This window comes from Aquila chrysaetos, chromosome 11, assembly GCF_900496995.4.
Source record: "Aquila chrysaetos chrysaetos chromosome 11, bAquChr1.4, whole genome shotgun sequence".
Taxonomy (NCBI): Eukaryota; Metazoa; Chordata; class Aves; order Accipitriformes; family Accipitridae; genus Aquila; species Aquila chrysaetos.
In genome coordinates this window covers 13,457,551-13,482,250 of record NC_044014.1, presented here as the reverse complement: position 1 = coordinate 13,482,250, position 24,700 = coordinate 13,457,551, and the positions used below count along the sequence as shown (strand labels likewise).

General features: G+C 42.4%; 1 protein-coding gene across 1 annotated transcript in view; it reads left to right on the top strand.

Moving 5' to 3' along the window:
• Positions 1–18,164, top strand: part of SORCS3 (sortilin related VPS10 domain containing receptor 3) — a 238,111-nt gene extending 219,947 nt beyond the window's left edge. Inside the window, exons 22-27 of the mRNA XM_030030909.2 lie at positions 2,487–2,599; positions 4,501–4,632; positions 6,540–6,639; positions 8,748–8,853; positions 13,020–13,180; positions 13,783–18,164. Of these exons, the coding sequence (XP_029886769.1) occupies positions 2,487–2,599; positions 4,501–4,632; positions 6,540–6,639; positions 8,748–8,853; positions 13,020–13,180; positions 13,783–13,847 (677 nt within the window). The 3' untranslated portion in view covers positions 13,848–18,164. The remainder of the gene's footprint in view (positions 1–2,486; positions 2,600–4,500; positions 4,633–6,539; positions 6,640–8,747; positions 8,854–13,019; positions 13,181–13,782) is intronic.
• The last annotated feature ends 6,536 nt before the right edge of the window (positions 18,165–24,700 follow it).

The following is a 24,700-nucleotide window of genomic DNA, read 5'->3' as shown; positions in this document are numbered from 1 at the left end:
GTAAAGGGGCTGGTGTCTTTGCCAATTGGTCTGTCTGCACACCCTGATGAGGAACTCCCAAAAGAAAAAACACTTAGAGCTGTAGCCAGACTGCCTTCCCTCTGCTTCCTAGCTGTGGAAGGAAGTAGTCATAGTGAATCATTAAGGTGGCCTGAATACAGCTGGTGTTTCTCTTTATACAGTGACTGTATAAACGGCACGGGTCTGGAGGGGTCTGGAAAACAGGGGGCAGAAATGACTCTGTGGTTGGTATCTCTGCTCATCTTCCGTGCCACAGCTGGAGGTCTGAGTGTGCCCGCTGGACTTCCCTGTGGTTAATGTTTGGTATGTTCTTGCCATATCTGCATGTCATGGGCTCCAAACAGCACCCTTTGGCAGACCACAGAGCTAACCCTGCTTGAGGCTTGATAAAGGCTGAGTGGAAGGGCTTTCTCAGCAGTTTTGGCCAGGACTTCAGGATTTCTCCAGAGAATAATTTCCACCCTGGGCTAGTCTTCCTTTTCCTTATCCAGTTATTGGCATCCAGCATTTGAGGGCAAGCTTTTCTTTGGATAGCAAGTTTTATTGATAGACCTGGGTTTCAAATAACTCAGGTTGCACTGTGTGGTTGAACTATGTGTGTCTTGTTTCAGTAATTAAATATAAATAAATATCCTCCTGGTGGCTGGAAAACTGCATGCTCAGATTTAACAACCAACTAAATAGATATTTATTGATTGCCTGGCTGTGAAATGCAATGGGTTTTAATAATTCGTTAATATGATTTAGTAATACCCAAACTCGCTATTAGCAAATGAAGTAACCCTCTGCTTGATCATTTTGAGCATTGCAAAATGCAGTGTTTACTTTGGGGAAACTTGCATCTTTCCACTAGTTTCTGGAATAAATCTGAATCAAGCGTATCTGAGAGGGGTTCCTGCAGGTGATCTTGATAATTGCTCACAGTAGGTCCCACAGAGTGCTCCTCACTCCCTGTTTTTAAACACCTCGTAAGAAATTTTGCCCTTTTATTTAAAAGATCCAAAGCTTTGGGCTTTATCACAAAGAGAAGTTGATCCGGGTGGAATGTCCAAATAGTCCTGTGCAGTGCCATGCTGCAGACTGTCCTGGTCTAAGGAAGGAGTCCTTCTAGATGCCCAGTCTGGTCATCAGTTCAAGTCTCAGTACATAAATGAGTGGCACCTTTGCTAAACATGCTCTCTGCTAAATTTGTATCCTAATCTGTGTCCTGTGTTAAGTTATTATGGCTCTAGGCAGGAAGGCATGGCTTTCTGGTGTTAACAGTGCAGGAGATTTATTCAGGGTTTTCTCAAATTGTGATTAACAGCCCAGAATTTACTCAAAAAATAAATTGGACATGGTACTGAGAGTTCAAAAGTCAAAGGCTCTATATATCAGGCTCTGGGTTAAGACTTCAGAACTTGAGAGAGTTTCCCTGCTTGTTTTATTTAAAAATATACTGCACCATCTAAAAAGAAAGAACAGATCTTACAAAAGATGCAACATAAATGCTGTGCTGGCACATCCCTGCTATTCTGTGGATTTCCTCATTTATAGTCTTGCTGGTTTATCTTGATCTAAAACCGGTACCTTCTTACAAATGATTAATGGTACTTATTTGAAGTATCTGGAGATCAGGTGCTTCAAGGTGAGGCACAGCACATCTCTAAAACCAGAAAGGAGAGTCTTCTACCCTGAGAGCTTATATCTGAGTGTGATTCCCATCCTGGATCTGTGCCGCCCACTGGCCCAAATCCATTGTGCACAGTTGTCATAAGGATTCCAGGCTTGGTCTCTGGTGACACCAGAGGGGATAGTTGGAACTGGAGAAAAATTTAAATTGTTCTGTATTTGAAGTCTAGGAAGTTTTTCCTCCTCCCTGCAATCAGTCAATTAGGAAGTAATTTCAAAGCGTTTCATGAATAGCCATTGCTTGATTAGCCAGTCATTAACACCACTGGGTTCTGATTTGTTGCGGTATTAACCACTCATGGCTTCCCTCCAGGAGAGCAAACAGATAATACCTGCTTTTGAAAACATTACTTACAGTAAGTGTTTGCTCTGCAGAGCACAATGCACACAAATGCACAGACGTTCCAAATTTCAGCCAGATGCCGCCTTATTTAGTGGTCAACTTCCTTGTAAACAGAGTCTGATGAAGTTGAGTGGCAAAATTACAAAGCCCAGAGGCATCATGAAGGGAAGTCATCCTCTCACCTCTCTCACTCTTGCTTCCATTTCTTCTCGGAAAAGCCACAAGTTGGCATTAGGGCAAAGTGTCCTTTATAAGAACTGTTATAAGGATTCTTTCCTTGCAAGCTTTCTGTCCTGCTTAGTGTTAGCCAGCCCCTTTTCTTCATTCAGCCTTTTCTCTCTCTTGCATTAAGATAATTTAATTATGGTCTTCCTGTTGTCTTCTGCACCTTTGGCTGTACCCTGAACACTGCCCATTTAATCTTTTCATAAACACTGTTTTTCTATTCCAGAGTATTTCCAATCTCAGCTCCTGTCGTTTTCTCCCAACTTGGACTACCATAACCCTGACATCCCTGAATGGAGACAAGACATTGGCAAAGTCATCAAGAGAGCTCTAGCACAGGTGAGCATCTGTTTCTGCATCTGTACTAACATTGACTAGGCTGTTAAAACATGCACTTTTTCAACATGCTAGCTTAAAAGAATGGGGAAGAACAGCAGTAATGAAGCTATCATTTTAAATCGATAAAAAGCTTCTTACTATGCTGGATCTTTTTACAGAGGTAAACTATATTGGGAATTTTGTGGAAATATTATAATTACTTTTATTAATGGTTTTGTGGTGCTTTTTAGCTTTTAATATCCCTGAGGACTTTGCAAGTTCTAGACTGTAGTAGTATCATTATTATTCTTACTTTGCCAAATTGATATTACAGTATCTACTGTTTTCTACTCCAAGCATTTGGGTAGTGTTACTGTGTGTTGTTAAACAGCTGATCCACTTCATCCCAGAAGATAAACATTGTAGTATGTTGGATGCATGAGGAAGATATTTTTACCTCTTCCTGATACTCAGTCAGGAGTTCCACATGCAGCTAAGTGTAGCAACTGGTGAACATTATAAATCTCTGCTCCCTTTCCAGCTGGGGCAAAAAATGAGGATTCAGAGTGAAAATAAACTTACCTTTAAAATACAGGACAAAGAGAGACTTCTGTGGGTAGAAGATAGTGAATCTTCCTTTGGGATTAATTAGAATATGTAAACTAGCACTCATATTCTTGCAGGAAAGGGGACAGAATAATTTATGATATCAAATAGCCAGGGACTTTGGTTTTGTGTGAAATCAGGAGGTAGATTTAGGCAAGCTTTTGTGTTTTTTACATTCTGCCAAAAATGTATCTTGGGTTTTTTTTTGCTTCAGCTACAGCTGTTCTTAGAAATGGAGGCTGATTATTTTTACTGGGAAAGTACATTCCTGCTCAGCTTTTCTCAACTGTAGCCTACTCAAAATTCACAGTTTGTAGGAGTTTCCTTGATTGTTTTCCCATCCTGAGAAAATACTAAGTTCATTTGTTTAAACTGTTGTTCCCTTTTACTGTATGAAAAGTCAAGCTTGCAGAAAAAAGAAATTAATTAGGTTGTAACTATGAATGGTTACAGACGACAGTAGAAATAATGTCGAAGTGCTTGCTCGTATATCCTTTTGTGACTCTTTGGTTGCAGCCTGTGGTCTATGCTTATAGTAGGATGGATCACCAGAAATGGGCTGCCCCATTGATACATTTCAGGAATGTCCAGGAATGAGGCCAAGGAGCTTGAGGTGGGATAGGGTCAGGGAGCTAATGGGGTTAGCCTCATATAGCAGAGAGTTTCTGAGGGAGGAGAGGCTTCCTGCCCTACTGAGGATGCACAGCTTGGATTTGGGGAGAGAGGGCAGTAGCCTCAGTGGGCAGGTCATGCTGAAGACGGTTGTGAGAGTCAGGTGTGGAGCTGACTCTTGGTTCAGCAAACTGAGCAGTTCCTAGCACAGCCCTCCTGATCAGCCCCAGTAGTAAAAAGTCTCCCAGTAGAGACATTAAGTTATTCATGTATGGCAAATGTGGATCCCCATAACCTGATATTAGAAGGAGATTGCAGGCAATTTTCCTCATATGTCCCTGTTAGTTGCACACTTACCAGTGGTTGCTCTGAGCCAGACTCTCTGGATCTGACTTTGGGTCATTCTTTTGTAGCGAGAAGGTCTATATGGAAAATTCAGATCTGGAGATGTTGTGGGTTTGGACTTTGGGTGCAGATCTTCAGGTCCAGGGGTGTTGTCAAGCCTACGTTTACTTCTGGAAATGGAGTGAATCATTAGCAGAGCCTCTATTGCTGACCCACCAAATGGGCAGAACAGCTCATTAGGACCACAACGCCTACAGTGGAACTGGCAAATAACAGTTTGATGGGAGCACAGTTTCCCATAGTGAATGGGAACATCAGTAACAGAGTAGCAGCTAGAGACCTTTTTACTTTTCTTTTAGGTGACTGGTATCCCTGATGAACAGATCTTGGTAGCTGTATTTCCTGGGCTGCCTACTTCTGCCGAACTCTTCATACTGCCCCATAAAAACACAACAGAGAGGAGGAAAAGCAGTGAGGCTGATCTGGAGCAAGTAAGGAAAGGAGGATTCATGGAACATTCATTCCTATCATACCATTTTCAGATGGGCCTCTAAACCTGTACAGCATTGGAAATGACTTACAATAAGTGTGATGGAATTGGATGCATCTGGGACTGTGGCAGTATAGTTTATGGCATTAAAGAAAATGATTTTCAGAGGAAAAACTAGCTTTTCTAATACCTCACTGAGATATGTCACAGTCTACCAGCAGTGGTTCTTCCTAGATCACTGGTGTGTCCTTATTACAGTAGTTATGGCCAAAGGAACCTTGAATATGTACTCCCTTTACTCCCTGGAGGAATGCTAATAGACAGAGGCCAAAGCAGCAAGATAATATACTGAGGTTTACTAAAAATAAATCAGGCTCTTCAGCTCATATATCACTAGAACAAGACCTCTCTTTTCTGCAGCAGCGAATGGCGTGTGCAAACTATATTTGGAAGTTACAATATCCATCCATTTAGATAAATAGGTAATTACAGTGATGAATAGCAACAGTGATATGCAAGCAAGGGAAGAGCTAGGAACAACAGCACTAGTCTGCTGAAGCTTTCGTGCTAGAATTACCAAGTGATTAAACCGGCTCTATAAAGGCAAAGGAGTGAAGTACTGCTGGAAAGGCTCCTTAGCTCTAGCTAATGTTCTTGTATGCAGCATTTTTACTGCGTGCAAGCTATGTGTGAGCCCATCTCCAAGTAACTCTTGGAGGAGTAACTCTTCTGTGATCAAACATTAAATAATTCAGAGGACTGCTGAATTCTGTGGAAGCTCTTGTCACCCACGGAGCGAAGTCAGTCCCCTCAGAGTAGTACATTTGTCCTAGGAAGCTAACAAATCTGGCCTCTTAAATTTATGGTGGTGAGTGTGCAGGAGAGATGCATTGTGGTGGGAAGATTTGGAAGGCTTTTTGGAGGGATTTTCTTGGAGTCATTTCCATCCCGTTCAGTAAGATCTACTCATATTAGAATTCCCTCTGAACAAGCTGTTGTGTCAATATTTCATATACCAGTATTATGCAGGCATCTCGGATTAGGTTTCTGACTAGTGACCATGAGGCCTGAAGCTCTAGTGCCCTAATTTTATTTGATGGTCAGCTCAGTTGTACTTTGGCACCTATTGTTGGCTTCTGCTTGAGGAGCTCTGCCCTGGAGAGTGGGCCATCAAAACTACTCAGTAGCTGTGCCCTGACCATCAGAACTACTCTAGGGAGACCAGGCATTAACAAACTCAGGCTCCAGTGTGACATGCCAAGTATGTGCTCTGAGGCAACCAAATAACACATCATAGCTGGGTTGCTGAGCCACGAGTAAACTCCAGTCCAAGATGTCTCTTCTAAATGAAGGAGAAATATGGCAAGTTTGCCATTAATCCTCAAAACTGGATCATCTCATCCCCAACAGCCTATTTAAACAGGAGCTGTGTGACTAGGATTGTCCTGAATCGATGTGAGTAAAGAAGTGTTACTAGGCTGGACTACCTAACTCAGTTCCATCATCCACCAATGAAAGGCCAATAAGCCAATGAATTCTAAGTGCATTATATCAAACTCACATGACATCATGGAGGGTGAAAATATCCTTTGTTCTTTTCCCTCCTCTCCTATCCCCCAAAAAAAGAAAAAAAAATTTCTACCTTTCTTTGTTTGCTTCCCAGGAGAGGTATAATAACATACTCTGTGTCAAAAGTCCTGTAGGGAGACTTGGATGCAATAACACTCAGTTCCATCTAAAGCACACGTACAAGTTTCTCTCCACTTCCTCAGTCTTTTGCTTCCCTTGTCTCCCTGAAGCCAGTAAGAGATGTTAGTCACCATTCATAGGCTACATGCACTCCTGAATGTTTTCCAGAGCTTGCTGTCTTCTATATTGTAACCACTGTATCTCTTATTATTTTATCAGGTGGTAGAAATCGTTTTTAATGCTCTCAACCAGAACCTGGTCCAGTTTGAACTGAAGCCTGGTGTTGAAGTTATTGTGTATGTTACTCAGTTAACATTAGGTGAGTGTGGAGTCAAATACATAGCTGTGGTTCTCTTGAGGCTTCAGGCAACTCCAGGAGAACCAGTCTACATCAGAGCACTCACAGTTTGGTATTGCTACTGGGATACGTAGGACTGATCGTATTGAGACATTGTCTGTGGTAGAAGCAGGAAGTGTTAAAAACAGAATCCAGCAGTGGCATCTTCATGTACCAATTTGTACAAGTATTAAAAGTACCTTTTAAGAGTTCCCTATGGCTTAATTAACTAGTGCATTGATGTTTTTCAAGTGTTTTAGAAAATCAGGTGAATGGTGTTCTATTAAGCCCTCATTGGGCACCTGTGGAATTCAGTGAGAGTATTACTAAGTTTCTTGGATATTGGATCAAATCCTTATTGCAAAGGGCTTGTTAATGTTATGACTAGCCAAGAAGCTTTCTTTATAGGGGCAAAGGGAAAAGAAGATCTAGGCTTCCTACAGGGAATACGTGCCTGAATATTGACTTCTACAAATTAGAACTTATTTAAATATCAATGCTACCTATCCCCATTTTCACACAGAGTGATGAATAGTCACTTTAAGTTTCATCACCCCCTTTGCTTTAAACCACCCTAGTGTGAAGCTTTCAGCTACTGCTGAGAATTTAGCTCTCGGCTATTGCTGAGACAGTGATGACTACAGAGGAGATGATGGATTTACTTTTGCCCTTGCTTTTTATGACTACCCTTGCAATTATCTGAAATGTGGGATCTTGTGCATGTGAAATTGCTGATAGCCTCTCTGAGAGACTAGGATTCATGTCCCATGATAATACACTTCAGCTTCTTTTTACATGAGACTCTCAGAGAGCCAAGAGCTGGGCTAAACCAAAGCTTGTGACCTATCCTACAGGTAATGCCTTTCTGCCTTCACTCTCTGACTGTTTGGGGATGAGAGTCAGATGTTAATAGGAGTGGGCTGCAATTAATTAACTTGCAAAACTGGGAATGAGATCCAAATATCTGCAGTCTCCAGGTTCAGAATCTGGGTTTGTGCTAGTAAGACACTGTAAAGTGTGGATTTAGTTTACAGTGCTCAACAATTCTCACCCCGGCCCCCCTGCCAGTGGGTGTGCTGCATTTGTTTCATGATGATTCCCATAGTATTTTGACTCAGGTGAAATGACAGTCAGTTCTTTTCCATGAAACAGTCGGTAGAAGTAGTAGAAACAGAATACTGGTAGGATCAGACTCTTAGGTGTGATTTGGGGTGGAACCAGAAGTGACTCTATTTTCATAGACTTTGTTCCTGTCTTCTGGGTGACAGAAAAAGAATAGGGAACAGTAAAAAAACAAAACCAAATATTTATGCAGAGTGAGAAACACTCAGCTGCTACTTATAATCATTTACGCATCATTAGAGACTTCTCATCAGACTCTTGATTCTCAGCACAGTGCTCAGGCCATTAAGATGGTCTGTTCCAATGAGCTGTGGGAATAGCTGCATAAACAAGGTATAGTAATACACTTTATTTAGCCCACCCAAAATGTCAAGGATAGATGGATCAAATCTCCAAAATGTTATAATGTAGTGCGTGCTTGGGTCCAGGATTATCGCTCCTCCACATTATGAAAACTGACAATTAAAAAGTCTCTAAGGTCCTATACAAGGATGAACCTTGAGGCTTCTCACAAGACTAGATCCCTGTCACACGCGAGACAGACATATGTCCTTGGAAGATGGGAGTCATGCTGTTCACGGATGCTCTGAGGTAGCTTCTCCAAAGGGGAATAGACACGCATTAAGCCACACTTCATAAATCTCATTTCCGCTCCAGTCCCTGGAAAAGCCTGAAAAGAAATAGCCCAGAGTATTAACACAGGAGTGATCAGCCATTTAGCTAAGCATGGCTTGCTGTGCCTTTTCACTGGGAGATGTTAGACTGCACTGTCTTGAAAAAGGAGCTTGGCTTTCAAAGGACAAGAAAGTCAATTTGTTTCCTACTGATTGGTCTTGCCGAAAACAGTATGCACTATGCAGTGGTGATAAAGCAAATGTGGCAAAGACAGAGTTGAGCTCAACTCTCTGGTAGTTATGTGTTCCCTAATAATATCTTGCAAACATAATGCTCTGCCTTTCCTCCTGCAGCACCCCTTGTTGATTCCAGCACGGGTCATAGCAGTTCGGCGATGCTGATGTTGTTGTCTGTGGTGTTTGTAGGCTTGGCTGTTTTTTTAGTCTACAAATTCAAGAGGTAAGTTGAGAAACTTTGGGGGATGGGAGGAGGAGACACTGTGTGGTTTACAGGAAATCTAGGCAGAGCAGTGCCCGGATTACAGATGCAGACCAAGTTATGCTGGCCTAAGGCTTGGACCAGTGTAGTTCCCTATTTCTCATATATAAAGAGAAGACCATCTACTGGCCTTCCACCACAAACTCAGTGCTCTGAAAGCTCACCAAGAGCTCAGAAATCAAGCTGTGACCTGCTTCAGCAGATGTGTTTGAGCCACAGACCAGAAATGGGAACCCTGTGTGCTCACTGAGTACTGAGCTACACAATGCAGACTTAGTCAAAAAATCACATGATGGATGTCTTCATACAGTCTATATCCACCTGGCCAAGTGCCTTAGTGCAGCCATATCTCATTTGTATCTTGCAAAGTGAATAGTTTAGTCTTGCAGAGGAACAGGTGTGATTATGTTAAGGGTGGGAGACTCAAAGCCAGAAAATTTTATGTTAAGCATCAAAATGCCTTTGGGAATCTGTGCTGAGATTTTCTTTGCCAGATGTTAATATAAACCTTTTGCTTCTAGGCAACAGGCAGGACCTGTGCTGGGCCATGGCACTTTGCTGCTGCAAGCTGTGAAACAAAATATGGGATAAGAATGGCCTGTTTGCTGATGGGCTGCCTTATGAGAATATATTTTAGGCAGATGGAGCTCCTTAGGAGGAACTTTGCATTCAGTACAGTGCTTACTGTGTTAAATGGTCTCTGTACCCAGATCCTGCCCAGTAGCAAAATATTGTATTAGAAGCATAAGCTCAGTCTGACTTTAAAAAAAAAAAAAAAAAAAAAAAAAATTCTGGACATGAGTAGTTCCTCCAGATTGGGAAGCTAGAGCTTTTCCTGTCTAGATTCCAGCTATATGTTTCTCTCTCCAGCTTTTCTGCAGCCCAAGATAAGGCTAGTACTCTCTAATGATGTTAGTGGGATACAAACAATATTAAAAATGGAATAATAAGACAGGCATGTATCCTAGTCTCCAGGTTTAAAGCTCCCCTCATTTCTAACCTCTTGCATTAACCATTGTCAAAATCAGTGGGAGGCACTGCTTCTAGTGCTTGATCCTGTGCACATCAAAATCTGTTACCAAGCTCCCACTGATTTCAGTGGCCCAGGACAATTTCCAGAGAACCTGTGTGTGTGAATCTGCTCAGGTGCAGATTTCCAGGCCTTCAGCATGACTTGCTTGTTGCAGTCTGAAATCCTCTCTCTGCTTCTGTGAGGTGGAATACAGCTTCCCAGGTCAATTGGGAATGGGACATGGGACTTGTTTTAAGGCATTGACTTAATAATGTGCTGGGGAGGCAGCTGATGATTTCTCTCACTCCCAGATGTAGGGTGAGGAGGGCAAAGAAGTCTCTCTGGGAGGTGTGTCAAGACGTAGGTACAACCCTTTGTAAGATGTGCTTTCCTTTGTGTCTTGGTGAGACGGGTTCTTAGGTTTGGCCTTATGTCTTTGGTTCTGTGGTCAGCAATCTGTTAGCAGGAAGAAGGCTGCCAGAGAGCAGTGAGGAGCTTGGTAATCCACTTCGCTTTGGCAGTCTCCAGGTCATGTTATGCTACTACAGCTCATAAAACCAACTCTTGTGCTACTTAAGCATCCTGAGCCTTGAGCATAGCAGCCATCAGCCTTGTGCTGTGCTCCAGGGCTGGGAAAACACTCCCTTGTTAAAATCTGTCTGAAAATTGAATGTATTACAAATTGGGAGTGAGGGGGGGGAAGGTGGTTAAACCATCGGTTTTGCTTATCCCAAAGCTCTTCAACTTGCTGTCCCCTCTTATCTGCTCTGTCCCAAAGAGGACAAACCCAGGTCAAAATGACAAAGTTTAGGATTAAGTCAGATACCCAGAGTGTCCTCAACTTGATTTTTCAGAACAGAAAGCAACTTTTCAGCTCTGTCTAGAACCTCTGGCTCAATGGATCAGAAGTGAGAGCATGCAACAATTGTTAATGGAAAAAGGAGGTGAAAACAAAAGCTTTCCTCTAGCTCTCAGTGATGCAGAGGTGTTAGCCATATGTACTTTTCTGATTAACAGTGATCCCAGCCTGAATACAGAACTGCCGTTTACAGGAAAAGGTTGTGGGGAGAGCATGGGCCTGCATGAATTTTTAATTCTACAACTTTATAGGATTGGTGCTTTGCTGCTTTGCACACAGACTCCTTATTATGAGTCCGTCAAGTTATAGACTCAGCAGGCATGTTAAACACTGCTACCGGAGAGATGCTTGTTAAGGAGGTCTGGAAGGAAGGGGGAAAATTAGGGAAATAATCTTTAAAAAGCCGGTTTCTTTTTTTTTTTTTGGAGATTGAGCATATAGCAGGTCAATACTATATGTGTATGGGCAGTGAGTAATAGTGGGGCAATGGGGCAGTCAGTGTGTATGTGTCCTGGGACAGGCAGGCAAGAGTGTGTGTGTGTGCATGTGTGCTCCGAGATGTGCAGTGGGACGTGGCCACCTGTGTCTGTGCTGGGAGGTGCAGCAGGATTAGGTGTGTGTGTATGGATGCACAAACGTACAGCTGTCTCAGTTTCTTTTTCTCCTAACTCTCTGAAGTACCCAGACGCTCTCTGCCTCACAATTCTAAAGAGCTTTTCTCACCTTTTCTCGCAAAGGTCAGAAGACTATCACTTCTCTACCATTGCATTGTTTGGAAGCAAAACTAAGTCTTCCAGTATCTCCAGGCATGTTCTCATAGCCCCATCTCTACACACCTCCAGATGTACTTTGGGCACTTAAATCCTATGGGAATGCATTTGTCCTCTCTCATCCAATGTGTGCATTCCCTGTGTAGTGCTTAAGTCTTCTAATGATCTGTAAGGTATGTCTGAAGGTTAGAAAGAGAGGGTAGGAGGAAGGGAGAAGAACATGAGGTTTGTTAACTGCTGCTAAACATCCCAAATATGTCCTGACTTACTGCTGGTTAAGAACAGAATGCCAAATCAAGCCAACAGCACAAGTCGTTTGAGGCCAGAGCTTCACTGGAGTAAAATCAGCATAGATCTATTGAATTCATGAGAGTTGAGGCAATTTCCACTGCTTTCAATCTCTGATGTATCCAGCAGCAGACAGGTTAGCATAAAGAGATGGCATTTTATATAGTCTTTTGAACACATCTTCTTTCTCCTGTGTGCTTTAAGGAACTGAAAAAATCCTCTGAATTTTCCTTATTTTAGCAGTGTGGACTGCATGGCACAGAATCCTTTTAAGGCCATTAGAAAAAACAGTCAGTCACCTTCCAACAGGCAACTGCACACAGATAATCCTAGCAACCCCCACGATGCTTAACACAGTTCCCTCATTTTAAACTTGCATTCCTTCAGGGATTACTGTCTAACTATCTGTCTAGGCTTAACTATCTAACTAACTGACTTTCAAGGATATTGTTCTAGCAGTCCAAGTTAAATTCTCTTGGAAGAAGGAAGAAGAAATAATCCCTTCACTTTCTTGGCTTCCTGAGCAGCAAGGGAAAATAAGTCCCTGCAAACTTGCATGGCAAACTGTTTTTGCAGTGAAATGGTAACAAATAGACTTTGGGTGGATGTTATGAGGTCCAAGTCTCTTCTGTACTCTGAGGCAGGACCAATTCTTTATAGCTCTTCCTGATGTGGCAATTCCTACTGAGTCAGTGTGGGCCTGCCAATAGAAACAAGCCTAGCAATTTTTTTCCCAGTTGATAGTAGAGCTCAAATTGATTTTTACTTTTGGTTTCCAATGCACCACTGATCATGTAATAAATAGTGAGAGAGTTGGCAATTGCAGCTGATTGTACTTAGTTGATTGCTGCTCTCTGAGCTCGGTCCAGTGTCCACTGTGTGCATAACTTCTCATTTAAAAGGGCAGGACCAGAACGTTTAGTTTTACAGCTGGAGGAGCCTTTGGGCACAGGATAGGCAGGCAGTGGCCTGAGATTTGGGGTAGCTTTAGGCTAGTGTTGGAATTAGTGGATGCTAATGGCACTTTCAGAGCTGAACATCACTGTGGTGCTTTTACCATTCTGAGAACTGATACTCTGCATCACTGCCAGTGCTGCATTTCTGGATTGGTCTCAGTTTAGTTGGTCTGATTAATCAATGACATGCCAAGGATCCCTGTGTTACAAAATATAACCTCTCATTTTCCTTTCCTGTGCAGGAAAATCCCTTGGATTAACATCTATGCCCAAGTTCAGCATGACAAGGAGCAGGAAATGATTGGCTCTGTCAGCCAAAGTGAAAATGCCCCCAAAATCACACTCAGTGAGTTCACAGACCCTGAGGAGCTGATGGACAAAGAGCTGGACACGCGAGTGATGGGTGAGAGACAGCCCTCAGCTGGGGCTTTTTTCACAGTCTGGGTGAGGATGTTGGTCACTGGGGTATTAGGAAAGGCAGCAACTGTGACCCCAGGTACAGGCAGAGCCTCAGGTACTGAGATAAGGAGTTAATCCCTCTCTGCAACTTGGTAACAGGGATTTTTTCTTACAGTTTTTCAGCTTTTCTCGCAGTGTTACATGACCAGGCTAGGAACCTGGAAACAGCAATAGGAACACAGGAATTCGTAGTGGCTGTGGCTCACACCTATGCCTCCTCATGACCCTGTCTCTCCTGTGGAGGGGTCCCAAATTCCCCAAACCCTCAGAAGAATCAGCTGAGCCAAGCTTACACTGTTGGTGTGCTATCATTATGAGTGAATATGTCCCTAATAGCTTAATGAGTTTAGTGCTGATCAACTGAACTGTAGTAACATGTTTTCTGCATGCTCCATGCTTATTGCAAATACAAAAAAGGATGTGTTACTTTTAAGCACCTTTTCTGTCTTTACACTTACACAAGCACATCCTAAGAAGAAGTGAGAAGCAATATAGACCAAACTGTTGAAGCCACTGCACTGACTGTCTTCATTTTCTCCTCCACAGGAAGCATCTCAACAATTGCCAACAGTGAAAGCACAAAGGAAATCCCCAACTGCACTAGTGTTTAATACTGAGAATCCACTTGGTCTACAACATTTCTGACTTTTTATTTGTAATTATTATTGTTATAATAATTATTATTATTATTATTATGAAAAAAGAAAGAGTTATATGTCATTATTATCATTTGGGAAGGGATGGGGTGGGCTTTTTCTGTTTACCAGGGCTGCATTCATAAATAGCAGGGGTTCTTCATATTTAGGAAATGCTTATCAGATTAGAAAGAAAAAGCAAAGAATGAGTCAAGTGTGCAATGGGATTTGAATGCCAGCCTCCAGTTAAATACAGAATGGGAATTAAGTATTCAAATCCAACAGGTAGGTATAGTACCTTAGGCAGCATGTTGTAGGTAAATTGTCCTTTTTCAGCCCTTTTCAAAATAAGTCATGAATCAGCTACTTCATCCTGCCAGAGGGCTCAGGCTGGGTTGTTGGACCAGGCTCTGCAACATGCCAACAGCCCTCACTTCCCAATGACATGCATGTCTCAGTTTTTTGCAGGGTCTTGCCTCTTTTAATTGCTTTTAATTTCAGTCACCTTCTGGCACTGTTGACTGCTGAGAAAGGGGAAACAAAAAAAATATCAGAGCAAACACACGTCAGTGTTTCTTGGACTGTAGATTGGCTGGAGGGGACAGCACCACAATCAATGAAGGAGCATGCCTTGTTTATGAATGCAGCCCAAACCCCATGCATGTGAATAGCAAGGATGCCGAAGGCCTACTGTAGATAATTACAATGTACATAGCTTTTTATTTCTTGGGAAATAATTTAATGTTTAGTAAAAGAAGATATGTTTAAAACAAAACCTGAACCACATACACACATGCACGCATTCGCACGCGCATGCACACACACACGTGCGCGTGCTCGTACACGCCAGCCAGCCAGGGACTGTGGTGAACACTTGAATCACGCTTTGGTTCCAAGTGTGTTCCAGTTGTCTGTCATATTTCAATCTGACACTGCTGTCTATAAACAGCATAGTTTATTTCTCTAACTGCAAGCCTTTTTTTTTTTTTTAATATATAGTATCATTTCCTATGATGGAGCAGAAGGATGTTAGCAGGACAGACTATAAGCCTGTCATTAATATTTTAATGATGTTCATCTTCTATTCACCTCTGTCACTGTTGTCCACTTCTGAGAAGGATCTTGGTGACATCCATTAGGGAAAATGAGGAAAAACGTGAAATTATCACCATCTCACTGTGAGCAAATATCAGTGTGCTTGCAGTACCCAGTATAGCCTCAACTCAGTGGGACAGGTTGCAGTAGCTTTATTCCCAGTGAGAAATCATGCTTTTAGCAGTTAAACTGGTGAAGTAAAGTGCTATTCAGGATATGTAAGAGTAGTAAATTGTGGCTGAACATGATGCATGCTATTAGGGACTGTTCTTTGGAGAGGGGGATGCAGGGTAAGACCTGCATAATTGAGCTAGGAAAGGTATTTCTTACGAGTGCTGCAGAATGGCTGCTTCCAATTTTGGATGGAAATGCCATCAGAGTAATTTCTGCATGGTGGGTTGGTGCTTTCTGATTAGAACAGGGAGGTTAATGAAGAAAAAGTAGTGAAAAGGCTCTTTAAGAATCTTCTAGCACACTGAGGATAGCCCCTAGGAGTGGTAGAATTTTGGGGCAGGAGGTTGACTTAGTGGTGAGTTACGTTTATCCATTTTTCTTGGATTGATGATGTTAAAAATGGACCTTATTCTGCAGAGTATTGGGTTATAAGACCCAGCAGGAGTGGAAGGAAGATTGGAGGTACGTTTGGGAAGATGTTCTAGTGCTTGCGTGGTAACAGGAGGCAGAAATGAGGCCAGACGACAATATTTGTTACCATTTCTTAGGATCTGGATACAGGACTCCACATCACCTTTAATATATCCGCACTGAAATGAGGAGATGGCTGGAATTTAGGTGTTACTTGCTACCTCTCTGCATTGCAACATGCCAGTTGGCTACAAACCAGGCTCAGCTACATGTGTTCACTCTGTTAATTGGCTGGAATGTCTTTCAAAGTTACAATCATGATGGGTCTGCAGGTGGAGAGACAAGTGGTTAAACACAATTTTGCAGAAAAACACAGGAGGTATTTCAAGATTAAAATTGTAAAACCAAAATGTAGGGAAATACTGTTTTGTGTGAAGTACTAAAGATAAATATTCTCAATTCTTCTCCTCCATTTCAGTCAGGCTTGTGGGCCTTTTCTGCTTATTTAAAAATAATTCTTTTGTGTTTCCTCCCTCACTTTTCTGCTCTAGTTCCTAATATAAGCTGGAGAGTGATGGCTGTGTTGTTCTATTTAACCTTGAGTTTCCATCCATCACATGTGCATAAACTGTTGCATTACTGTCTCTGTTCTACTGAAACACCAAAGTAGTTTACAGTAATGGCCCAGTCTGGTGATAACACTGTTAGCACAAGGCCATAGCTTCCCATTTAGGTATAGATGGGAGGGACGTACGCAAACAGTTCTCCTGTGGGCCTTGAGCTAAATTGTGGGCTGATCTCAGTCTTTGCTGATCATTAGGATTTGAGGGACTGCTTTTGTGAGCTGCTGCAGAGGACTGAATGTGAAATACTCATTATTTGCCGTATTAACTTTTTCTTTTGTAAACCAGGAAACTAAGTGAAAATGTTCATTGTTGTTTGGAATTTTCTAGGTTTTTCATGGGATTGATCTCATGCTGATTTAAAAAGAAAGGCAGAGGATTACAGTTTTCACAATTTCTTTTCACAATTTCTTTTCACAATTTCTTTTCACAATTTCTTTTCACAATTTTCCCCTTTACACTCTTAAAGATGGCTGTTAAATATCTCATAACAGATGGGAGGAAGTAAGGAGGGAAAATTGGGAGTAAGTTGCTGAAAAAAATGGAAACTTTTTCACTTCTCAAAAAGAAATTTAATCTCAATGAAGGCTGAGAAGTTTATGAATGATCCAGTTAATTTTTGGAGAAACATCTGTCCAGAAAGCCATTTTCAATCCAAAATTATCCTAAAGGCACTACAAAGCAAACAAACAAACAAAATCCGTGGAGCCAAAACTAAATGTCAGAAAAACCTGCCTGATTCTTGAGTCGGCTCAAACTTCATGTTCCATGAGACTTAGTGGGTATCGCTACATCTCAGGGTAGTTTGTCACACTGCTGTCTGGACCAGAGTACGCTCCATGCACATCTGGAATGAGCTCCCTAGGATGTACATGGGACCACATTTGCCAAATCCTACTTGCTGCATTAGAGCACAACCATGGCAGATGGCAGCTGAAAAGAGTTCATGGCTGCAAGCTGCTCCTTTAGGATACTAGAAGGGTAAGTACTGTGGCCCAGTGGGATACCTAGGGCTGTATCTATCCATGGGACCTCTGTAAGGTTTGGATTGGGCAACCAGCACCGTCCATCTTTTTTGAAGGGTACTGAGCTGTAGCATTAGCACAGACTGGAGTATTGGCCACTTTTATTTGTATATGTCATGCTAGGAAATAACAACTTGGGGATGTCATTAGGGTTTTTTTCCCTGCAAGTTTTACCCCTGAGGAAAATATAATGGAAATCTTTGAAGTTGTAGATTATTATTTACCTGAGGGAAGGAGCCAATGCCATGATTAGAACATAAATAGCCCCCACACCGTAGTTATGTATAAAGAGGAAAAGACAGAGAGAGAGAGAGTGAGACTGGGTCAGTGACCTCTATCACTGCCAGCCTTTCCCCCATGATGGATTCTACTGTATTAGCTGTTACTTAGGAATAATGCATGAGACATGGAGAGGAGATGCAGCTTTTGGCTCTGTATGGCTGTCAATCTGATGTAAACACCCAATAGATGCTCTACTTAGTTTAACCTGTGCTTGAGAACCCCAACACTAAGCCTGGAAGGATCGGAGATGAGGCTAGAGTGACTGGGGACTGCAGAGTTTTTCAGTTAAAGTTGCCATCAATAAAGGCATGTGCAGGAGAGTGTCTGTTTTCTTCTGGACTAAGCTTTGGTTTCAGGAACATGCAAAGATGTCCTGTTCTCTTCCCTTTCCCTTCAATCAGTTACCACACACATTCCAGATCTGACAAACTAAACCAGAATCCTCGCATTCCTTCTGATGATGTTGGACAGTGCATTAAACCCAAACCACCACCATGGTTTTAAAGGATTAAATGAGGCAGACAATTGCAATACCTGTATTAAACACAGTAATACAAATGCATGAGTCATATATATACATATATATATACTGTTCTTGGTTTTATTGTTCCATTTGAATATTTCTACTGTAAAAAAGGCAGTGGTTTTGAAATTGTTGAAAATAAATGTATTTTTGTACATCAGAGTTACCTTTGGCTGCTCTTTCAGTCCTTGTTCTTAAATTTCCTTTTGGCGAAGTCTGCTCTGTCTTCACTGAATTTCCCTTGCCATAACTAGCCCTCCAACCCTGTCATTCGGGGTCATGCAAAGCACATGGAGCAGAGAAATGTTATAAGGCAAGTTGTTTAATCTAAAAGATAAAACAACTACCTCTCCTTCCTTCTTACTGTTCCCCTCCAAAATAATTATCTCCTTGCCTTTCCATTCCACAGGCTCATTCTCTTTAGAGCCTGGGAGGTGAATAGGAGGGCAGAACTACCCGCTTATGCAGACAAGGCCCCATGAATCCCATGTTCTCATCTAACAGACTTTAGTCTGGAAGATGCTGTAGAGTGCCCATGCCAAAAAAAAAAAAAAAAAAAAAAAAGAAAACACCTTCTTCACTCCTTGGCACAAGAGACTGTTTAAAAAGGAAAAGACAGCATGAAAGTGTGTCTCTGGATATGCATCAGCCATCTCCCTCCATGGGCATGCATACACATCCCCCATCCCTCCCCTGCCTCTCTTTTCCTTTAGCTTTGGAGGTCCATAAACTGCAGATTTCTGGAATGTTGCAGAGTTACCTGGGAAACATCTGTCCACAGCTGTATCGTCCTTATGCTCCTTCCCAGGTGTCCACTCCTGGTCACTGGTGCAGGCGAGACTAATGGGCCAAATATTTTCTCTGACCTGATGCAGCTAATCTTTTATGTACATATTACTTAAGAATGCATCTGGTACCTGTTTATTCTTCCTTTTATAATCAATGATCAGTTGTTTCTGTTTTTCCTTTATGTCAGCAAGTTGAAAAGGTCAGGCAACCAAGGACTTGGTTGGCCATCTCTGAGAGTGATGTATGAGAGACTTCCACCATCAGAGATCTCTCAGCTTTTGAAATCTTTGGGTCTGGCCCTCTTTACAGCAATGCCAGTGTAACATTTCTGTTCATGGAATCCTGAAGTACAAGTTATGAACAGACAAGCACAAATGACGAAATTACTGTGGCTTAACAAGCTACCACTGATACCCAGTAATCGACTATGTGCAGAAACCCAGCTAAGTGCAGCTGTGAAGTCAAATGCAAGCACTTAAACATCAGCCCTCATCATAGTCTGGAAACATGAACAGTAGCTCAATCTTTGCTTGAATCCAGCTGGTCTTCTGTGACGGATGGACTTACTATTCCCTTTATTAAAGGCAGTGTAAGCATTGTTTGCTACATTTTGATATTGTTACGATTGTGCCAAATACCGCTTTATCAGGGGATATGGCGCTGCTCAGGAAAAATGCATCATAACTACTCCTGGAGTCAGCTCATCACTGTCTTGTTTCAGTCCTCACCATGGTGCTCGACACCACTTGTATGACCCAAGGCTGCCATGCCGGGTGTGGGACACCTGTAGTATAGGAGAGAAAAGTACCGTCAAGGCCATTTTCCCCAGGTTGGTGGGTTGATACTGAAAAGTTTGGCTTGGTTTGGGCTCACTGACTAACTATGCTCTTGTGTTCCTTGTGCAGGGAGAGCCTTTCATTACTTGTATAATGGGAGCACCTAGAGGGCCTGGCTGAGAACACATCCCCCTTGTGCCCGCCACTGAACAAACCATGTCGCAGCGATGTCGGTGATGGAATGCACAAGTGCAATGAGGCTTGGCTGGGGCTGGCTGCATCCTCACCCACATGCTGCAGCGTAGGACAGAGATGGAGGACGGTGCATGCCTGAACCAACCAAGGCTCTGTCTTCACACTCTTCGGGGCATTGGGCTGGATTCTCCTGCTCTAAGGCAGAATCTGAGAGGCACCTGATGGACCTTTTGTACTGTTCTGGAAGATGACTGCCCTTCTAAAATCATCAGCCTGAAGAGGCTTATACTCACTGCTTCTGCTTGCCAGGAGTGTGCCCAGCCTTGCCAAGGTAGGAGAGGAGCCTCTTTGCCTTGGTTCAGTCCAGGCCTTGGTGCAACCAGAAATACAAGTTCTCATGCCCCAGAGAATTAGCCTAAGAGAGGAGGCCTTGTGTTCCAGGCACATCCTTGTGAATGCTGCTGCCCATCTTCTAGTCCTTGTTCTGGGGAGAAACGAGACATTTCCCATCCAGAATTCATGGCACCATGCACTTCAACAGGGTGAGGCAGTACTTAGCTGGATTTGCCTTCTGCCCGGGTCTTCCTTTTCCCTTGGCCCTGTCCCCAGTGAAGTACTCTGGTTATTAAGCACTATCAAAGCACCATTGCATTACTGACATATTATTGTAATACATCACTTGAGTGCTGGTCTGCTGTCATATATCATGGTGCTATATCAGAGGACTGACAGGTGACAGGAACCCCAGACCCAGAGACAGATCATTTTTCTAAGCTTTATGGGCTGTTTTTTTTCTCTAAGACAGCAAGCAAAGGCAAAGAAAGCAGTGTTGGAATGCTGCCATGAAGCTTTCAAAGGCTTTAAATGTATTTATCTATACATTTTTCCCTTGACCCTAAGACATTAATTAAACAAGTCTGCTGATGTTTCTATATGAGCCTGTAGAGATGGGTTTATTTTGGGTCATGGAGGAGGGAATGATTGCTCACTGTGAACCGTTCCATGAGACTAGCATGTGTGAGTGTCTGTGTATGAGCAGGAAAGAGATTTGTCCTTGCAAAACAAAAAAAGGTTTGTTCCTGAATTTCAGAGAATTTATTATTAGTAGGTCTCTTGACTATATTTTTAATGCAGTTGTGCTGGTAGAGACAGGACAGAAGGTAATTGTGGTGTTTGTTGTTGGGATTTTACCCATGATCAATACAAAAGGATTTGCTTCGCCATTGCTTTATGCTTGTTCTACCTGTTCAGGCCCACTGACATCAGTGAATTTAGTCTTGATTTACACCAGTGTGAGCTCTCACATTAAGAGGAGTTACATGCCTGCTTCAAGGACAGAATAAATCCTTTTTAATGCCTCGTTGTGAATGTCAAACAGTTTTCAGGCCAGAATTTAGGGGAGATTGTAATACTACTAATAATAAAAAAACACATACAGGGATATAGTGGGGAGGAAGGAGGAGGATGTTTATTAAGTGAAACAGAAATGTTATAATGATGTGTGCTTTTAAAAATCCTGTGTTGGTTACATGAACCTGGAAAGCAAAAAGGAGAGAAAAACTGGAAACCAGATGTGAAAGAGAGCGAGGAAGAACAGAGGTGGACTGGGCTGGCTGAGAGCCTGTGGCTGACCAGCATGCACAGTGAGAGGGACATGGATGTTTAATATTTAATAGTTATAGCATGGGAAATTTCTGAAGTCTCAGGCTGGATCAACCAAATCAACAGGAGATGTAGCACATCCAGTACGTATAAGATGGGGTCATTTCTGCTCCCATGTTCTGTGGCTCAGCCTTGAAATTTAAGTTTTAAGCAGCTGATTCCCTACTGAAGGCCCAGTGTTAAGCACTGAGGTTCCTTGTAGAGCAACTGGGTGGGAGTGATGGTTCGGGCAGGATTTGTAGGCCATTTTCAGAGCTCACCTCAGGGTTGCATGTAATTGTATTCAAAGGGTTGGATGGATGCTGTGAAAAAGAAGTGGCTCCTGATGCAGGATGTAGGGAAAATGGGCCTGAAGAAGTCAGTGGGGAAAGGGCAGGAAGATGGGATTACAAAATGCTGTGCAGTATTTGTCGGTTCATGGGACTCACTCCTCTTTCCTTGATATTAATTGGACTGTATGCTGGGTGAGAGAATGAGTTAAAATAATTTCCTGGGATGGGAGGCAAGGATAAGCTTTTACAGAGAGCTATATAAATGGGCCATCAAGAACTGACTAAGGCAATTGGCTGGGCTAAGACAAGGGATGTAGCTACCTGTCCTTGTCTTTTCGAAATGAACATCCCCTGAAGAGACCGTCGGAGAAACCAGGGAAATTAGCAGAGTTTTAAGGAGGAGAAGAGGTGGTGAAAATGAAAATGAGACAATCTGACATCCAAGATAAGGCAAAGTCAACCTGGGCAGCATCTCTTGTTGCCAGATATGGAAATGTTTTTCTGCACTTATGGTGTCCCAACATGCACACCCCCCATGATTTCAGAGTGGTTCTGGGTCTGCTGAGAGTCCACAAGGATGGGGAAAGACTGAGAGCCATAACATGTCACTGGCGTGCTCAGGGACAGACAGTGTTGCCAGCAGAAGGAGAAATGTTTCTGTTACCTCGAGCTCTGCTCCACAGCACGCATGTGCTGAAGTGTCTAAAGCTTATTGTAGGCAAGTTTGGGAGTCTAAATCCATTTGCGGCTCTGGACTTTACTGCCTAATAATATTGCCTACACTTGGAATAATCTGAGATATTGTTAGGAATACCTGTGAGACTGTGTTTTTAATCTTTTTTTTAACCTTGAAATGTTCCTGTCAGTTCCACTCTACAGGCTGCTAGAGATCTGAACCCTGTTACAAGATGCTGAGGGACTTTCCTCTTTGGTTTTTGTGTAAAACTTCCCTTCCTTTTTTAGGCTACGCAGCAAAGTCTCAGCATAAGCTTCACTCCCCTCCAACCATTGCACTTTGGGACTATGAACAATTTACAATATGAACAATATTTACAGTATGAACAATTTGTCCATTTCTAAAAGGGAAAGTCATGGGAGGGACAAACACATGCACTCCTGTGGCTTTGGTGCAGGAGAGCCTGGAGATGGTTTTTGGCATCAGTGGGCACATTCACTGTGGGTGTGTCATTAACCCCTCTAGGCCTTGGGGCACACCCCCACTCCACATGAACACTCACACGAGTCCCACAACCCCTACACCTTGCCAACAGAGGAGGAGGATTTAAGAACCACTGCAAATTATTTATTCATTCAAGATACTTTCTTCAACCTCCAAACATTAACTGATCCTGAGTAGTGGGAGGGAATTGATCTGATTTATGTATATATCTATTCCATTGATGAATCTTGGACAAAGTTATTTTGAGAGCAAGCTGTGAAGACAATGCAACGTCTAAGCAAATTAGGACAGAGTATGCTAGGCTGAGCACCAAGCTCCTGTATGTCAGTCCAGTGGAAGTTTCCGGGCTTATGAACTCCTGAGTCAGTCTAAGACTGCTCCTCAGGTGCCCTTTATATGGTCTATGGGGATGGAGGGCAAGATGGAACTGAAGAAAAGGCTTAGTTCCTCACTTCAATGGCTATTTGGACTTACTTAAATCACTAACCTAAGGACATGCATTAGTTTCTGCTTTGGGCTGAGGTGGATCTCTGCATGCAGTTAAGCTCCATCATGTTTGAGTCTGAATTTCTGATTGTAGCTGCTGCGCACCAACAGTCTGCAAACTGGACTGAACCTCCCCTAAAGACCACCTTGCTTGCAGTAGGACCTCTGACTGTGAGGAAGCCTAAAAAAAAGGACACTTGGGTCAGTGAACTGGAAGGTGTTGAAGGTGGAAGTAAGTGGGTGGAAAAGACTTCAGAGGGAGGCTGAGGGTTCACTCTAAGCCCAGAATAGTGCTGGGCTTTTTGTTTTGTTTTATTGGGGTTTTTTTTGTAAAAGTCTGCCTCTAATTTTTAAATCAGAATTAATAGCTAGTCAGGAACATTGGCTTCAGAAGTTATTATTATGTTTCAACAGATGTTCAACCAGTCAGATTATTTAATTAGCTTCATGCTCCTTAACCTCATAAATCTGTGAAAGCTGTGACAAGGAAAAAGAAAAGGAATTAATGGTAATAAATCAATACCCTAGATCTTCTTAATACAGTCTAAAAAGTTTGGATCAAAGCACCATGGAAAAGTTTGGGGAGCAAACTGAGTGTCTCTGGGATATAAATCTCACTTGAGAACAGTTTTGGAGGAAAATGCCCAGGGTTCTCAGCACAGCATTCTTGGGAGGTGAGGAGAGCCTTTGTGTGTAGGGAGCTAGTTTGGCATTGGAGGGACCTGCATCCAGTCCCTAGCTCTGCCACTGATTTAAACTGTGACTGTTAGAAACTCTGCCAGTTCCTTTTCCTGTCCTACTTAAACAGCAGGAATGTTGTGTGAAGCAAAGTCTGACCCTAAGTACAGCCATGTATGTCCATGCACAGAAAGTTTTCATCATGTCTACATCACTGGTGATATAAAGATGGTTACTTTGGGAACTTCAGGGAGAGAAGTGACAGTAATAAAAAGTAGCATAAAAGCGAGGAGACAGTCATATTCTGGCATTTTTTTTTTTCTTCTTTCTGCTCCACTGTGTCCTTGGGTTTTCATATACTTACCTAGAAAGCAACTGATTTTCTCAAAACAAAACAAAAATGGAGCACAGTCTTACCACAAAAGCATTACTGTCTCTTTGCCCTTCCTTTGGCTTCTGGCTCTGCTACAGACCTGTTTGTCTCTCCTCTGATGCTCCAGAACCTTTCATTAAAAAGGACACAATTAATAAATTAGTCTCTGTCAATTATCCACTTCTGCTTAACACAATTCTATGTTTTCCACTTGTACACTTCTTTTCTTCCCCAGCATGGGAAAATACAATTTCTCCTCAACATCCAAGCTACACCAGCCCAGCT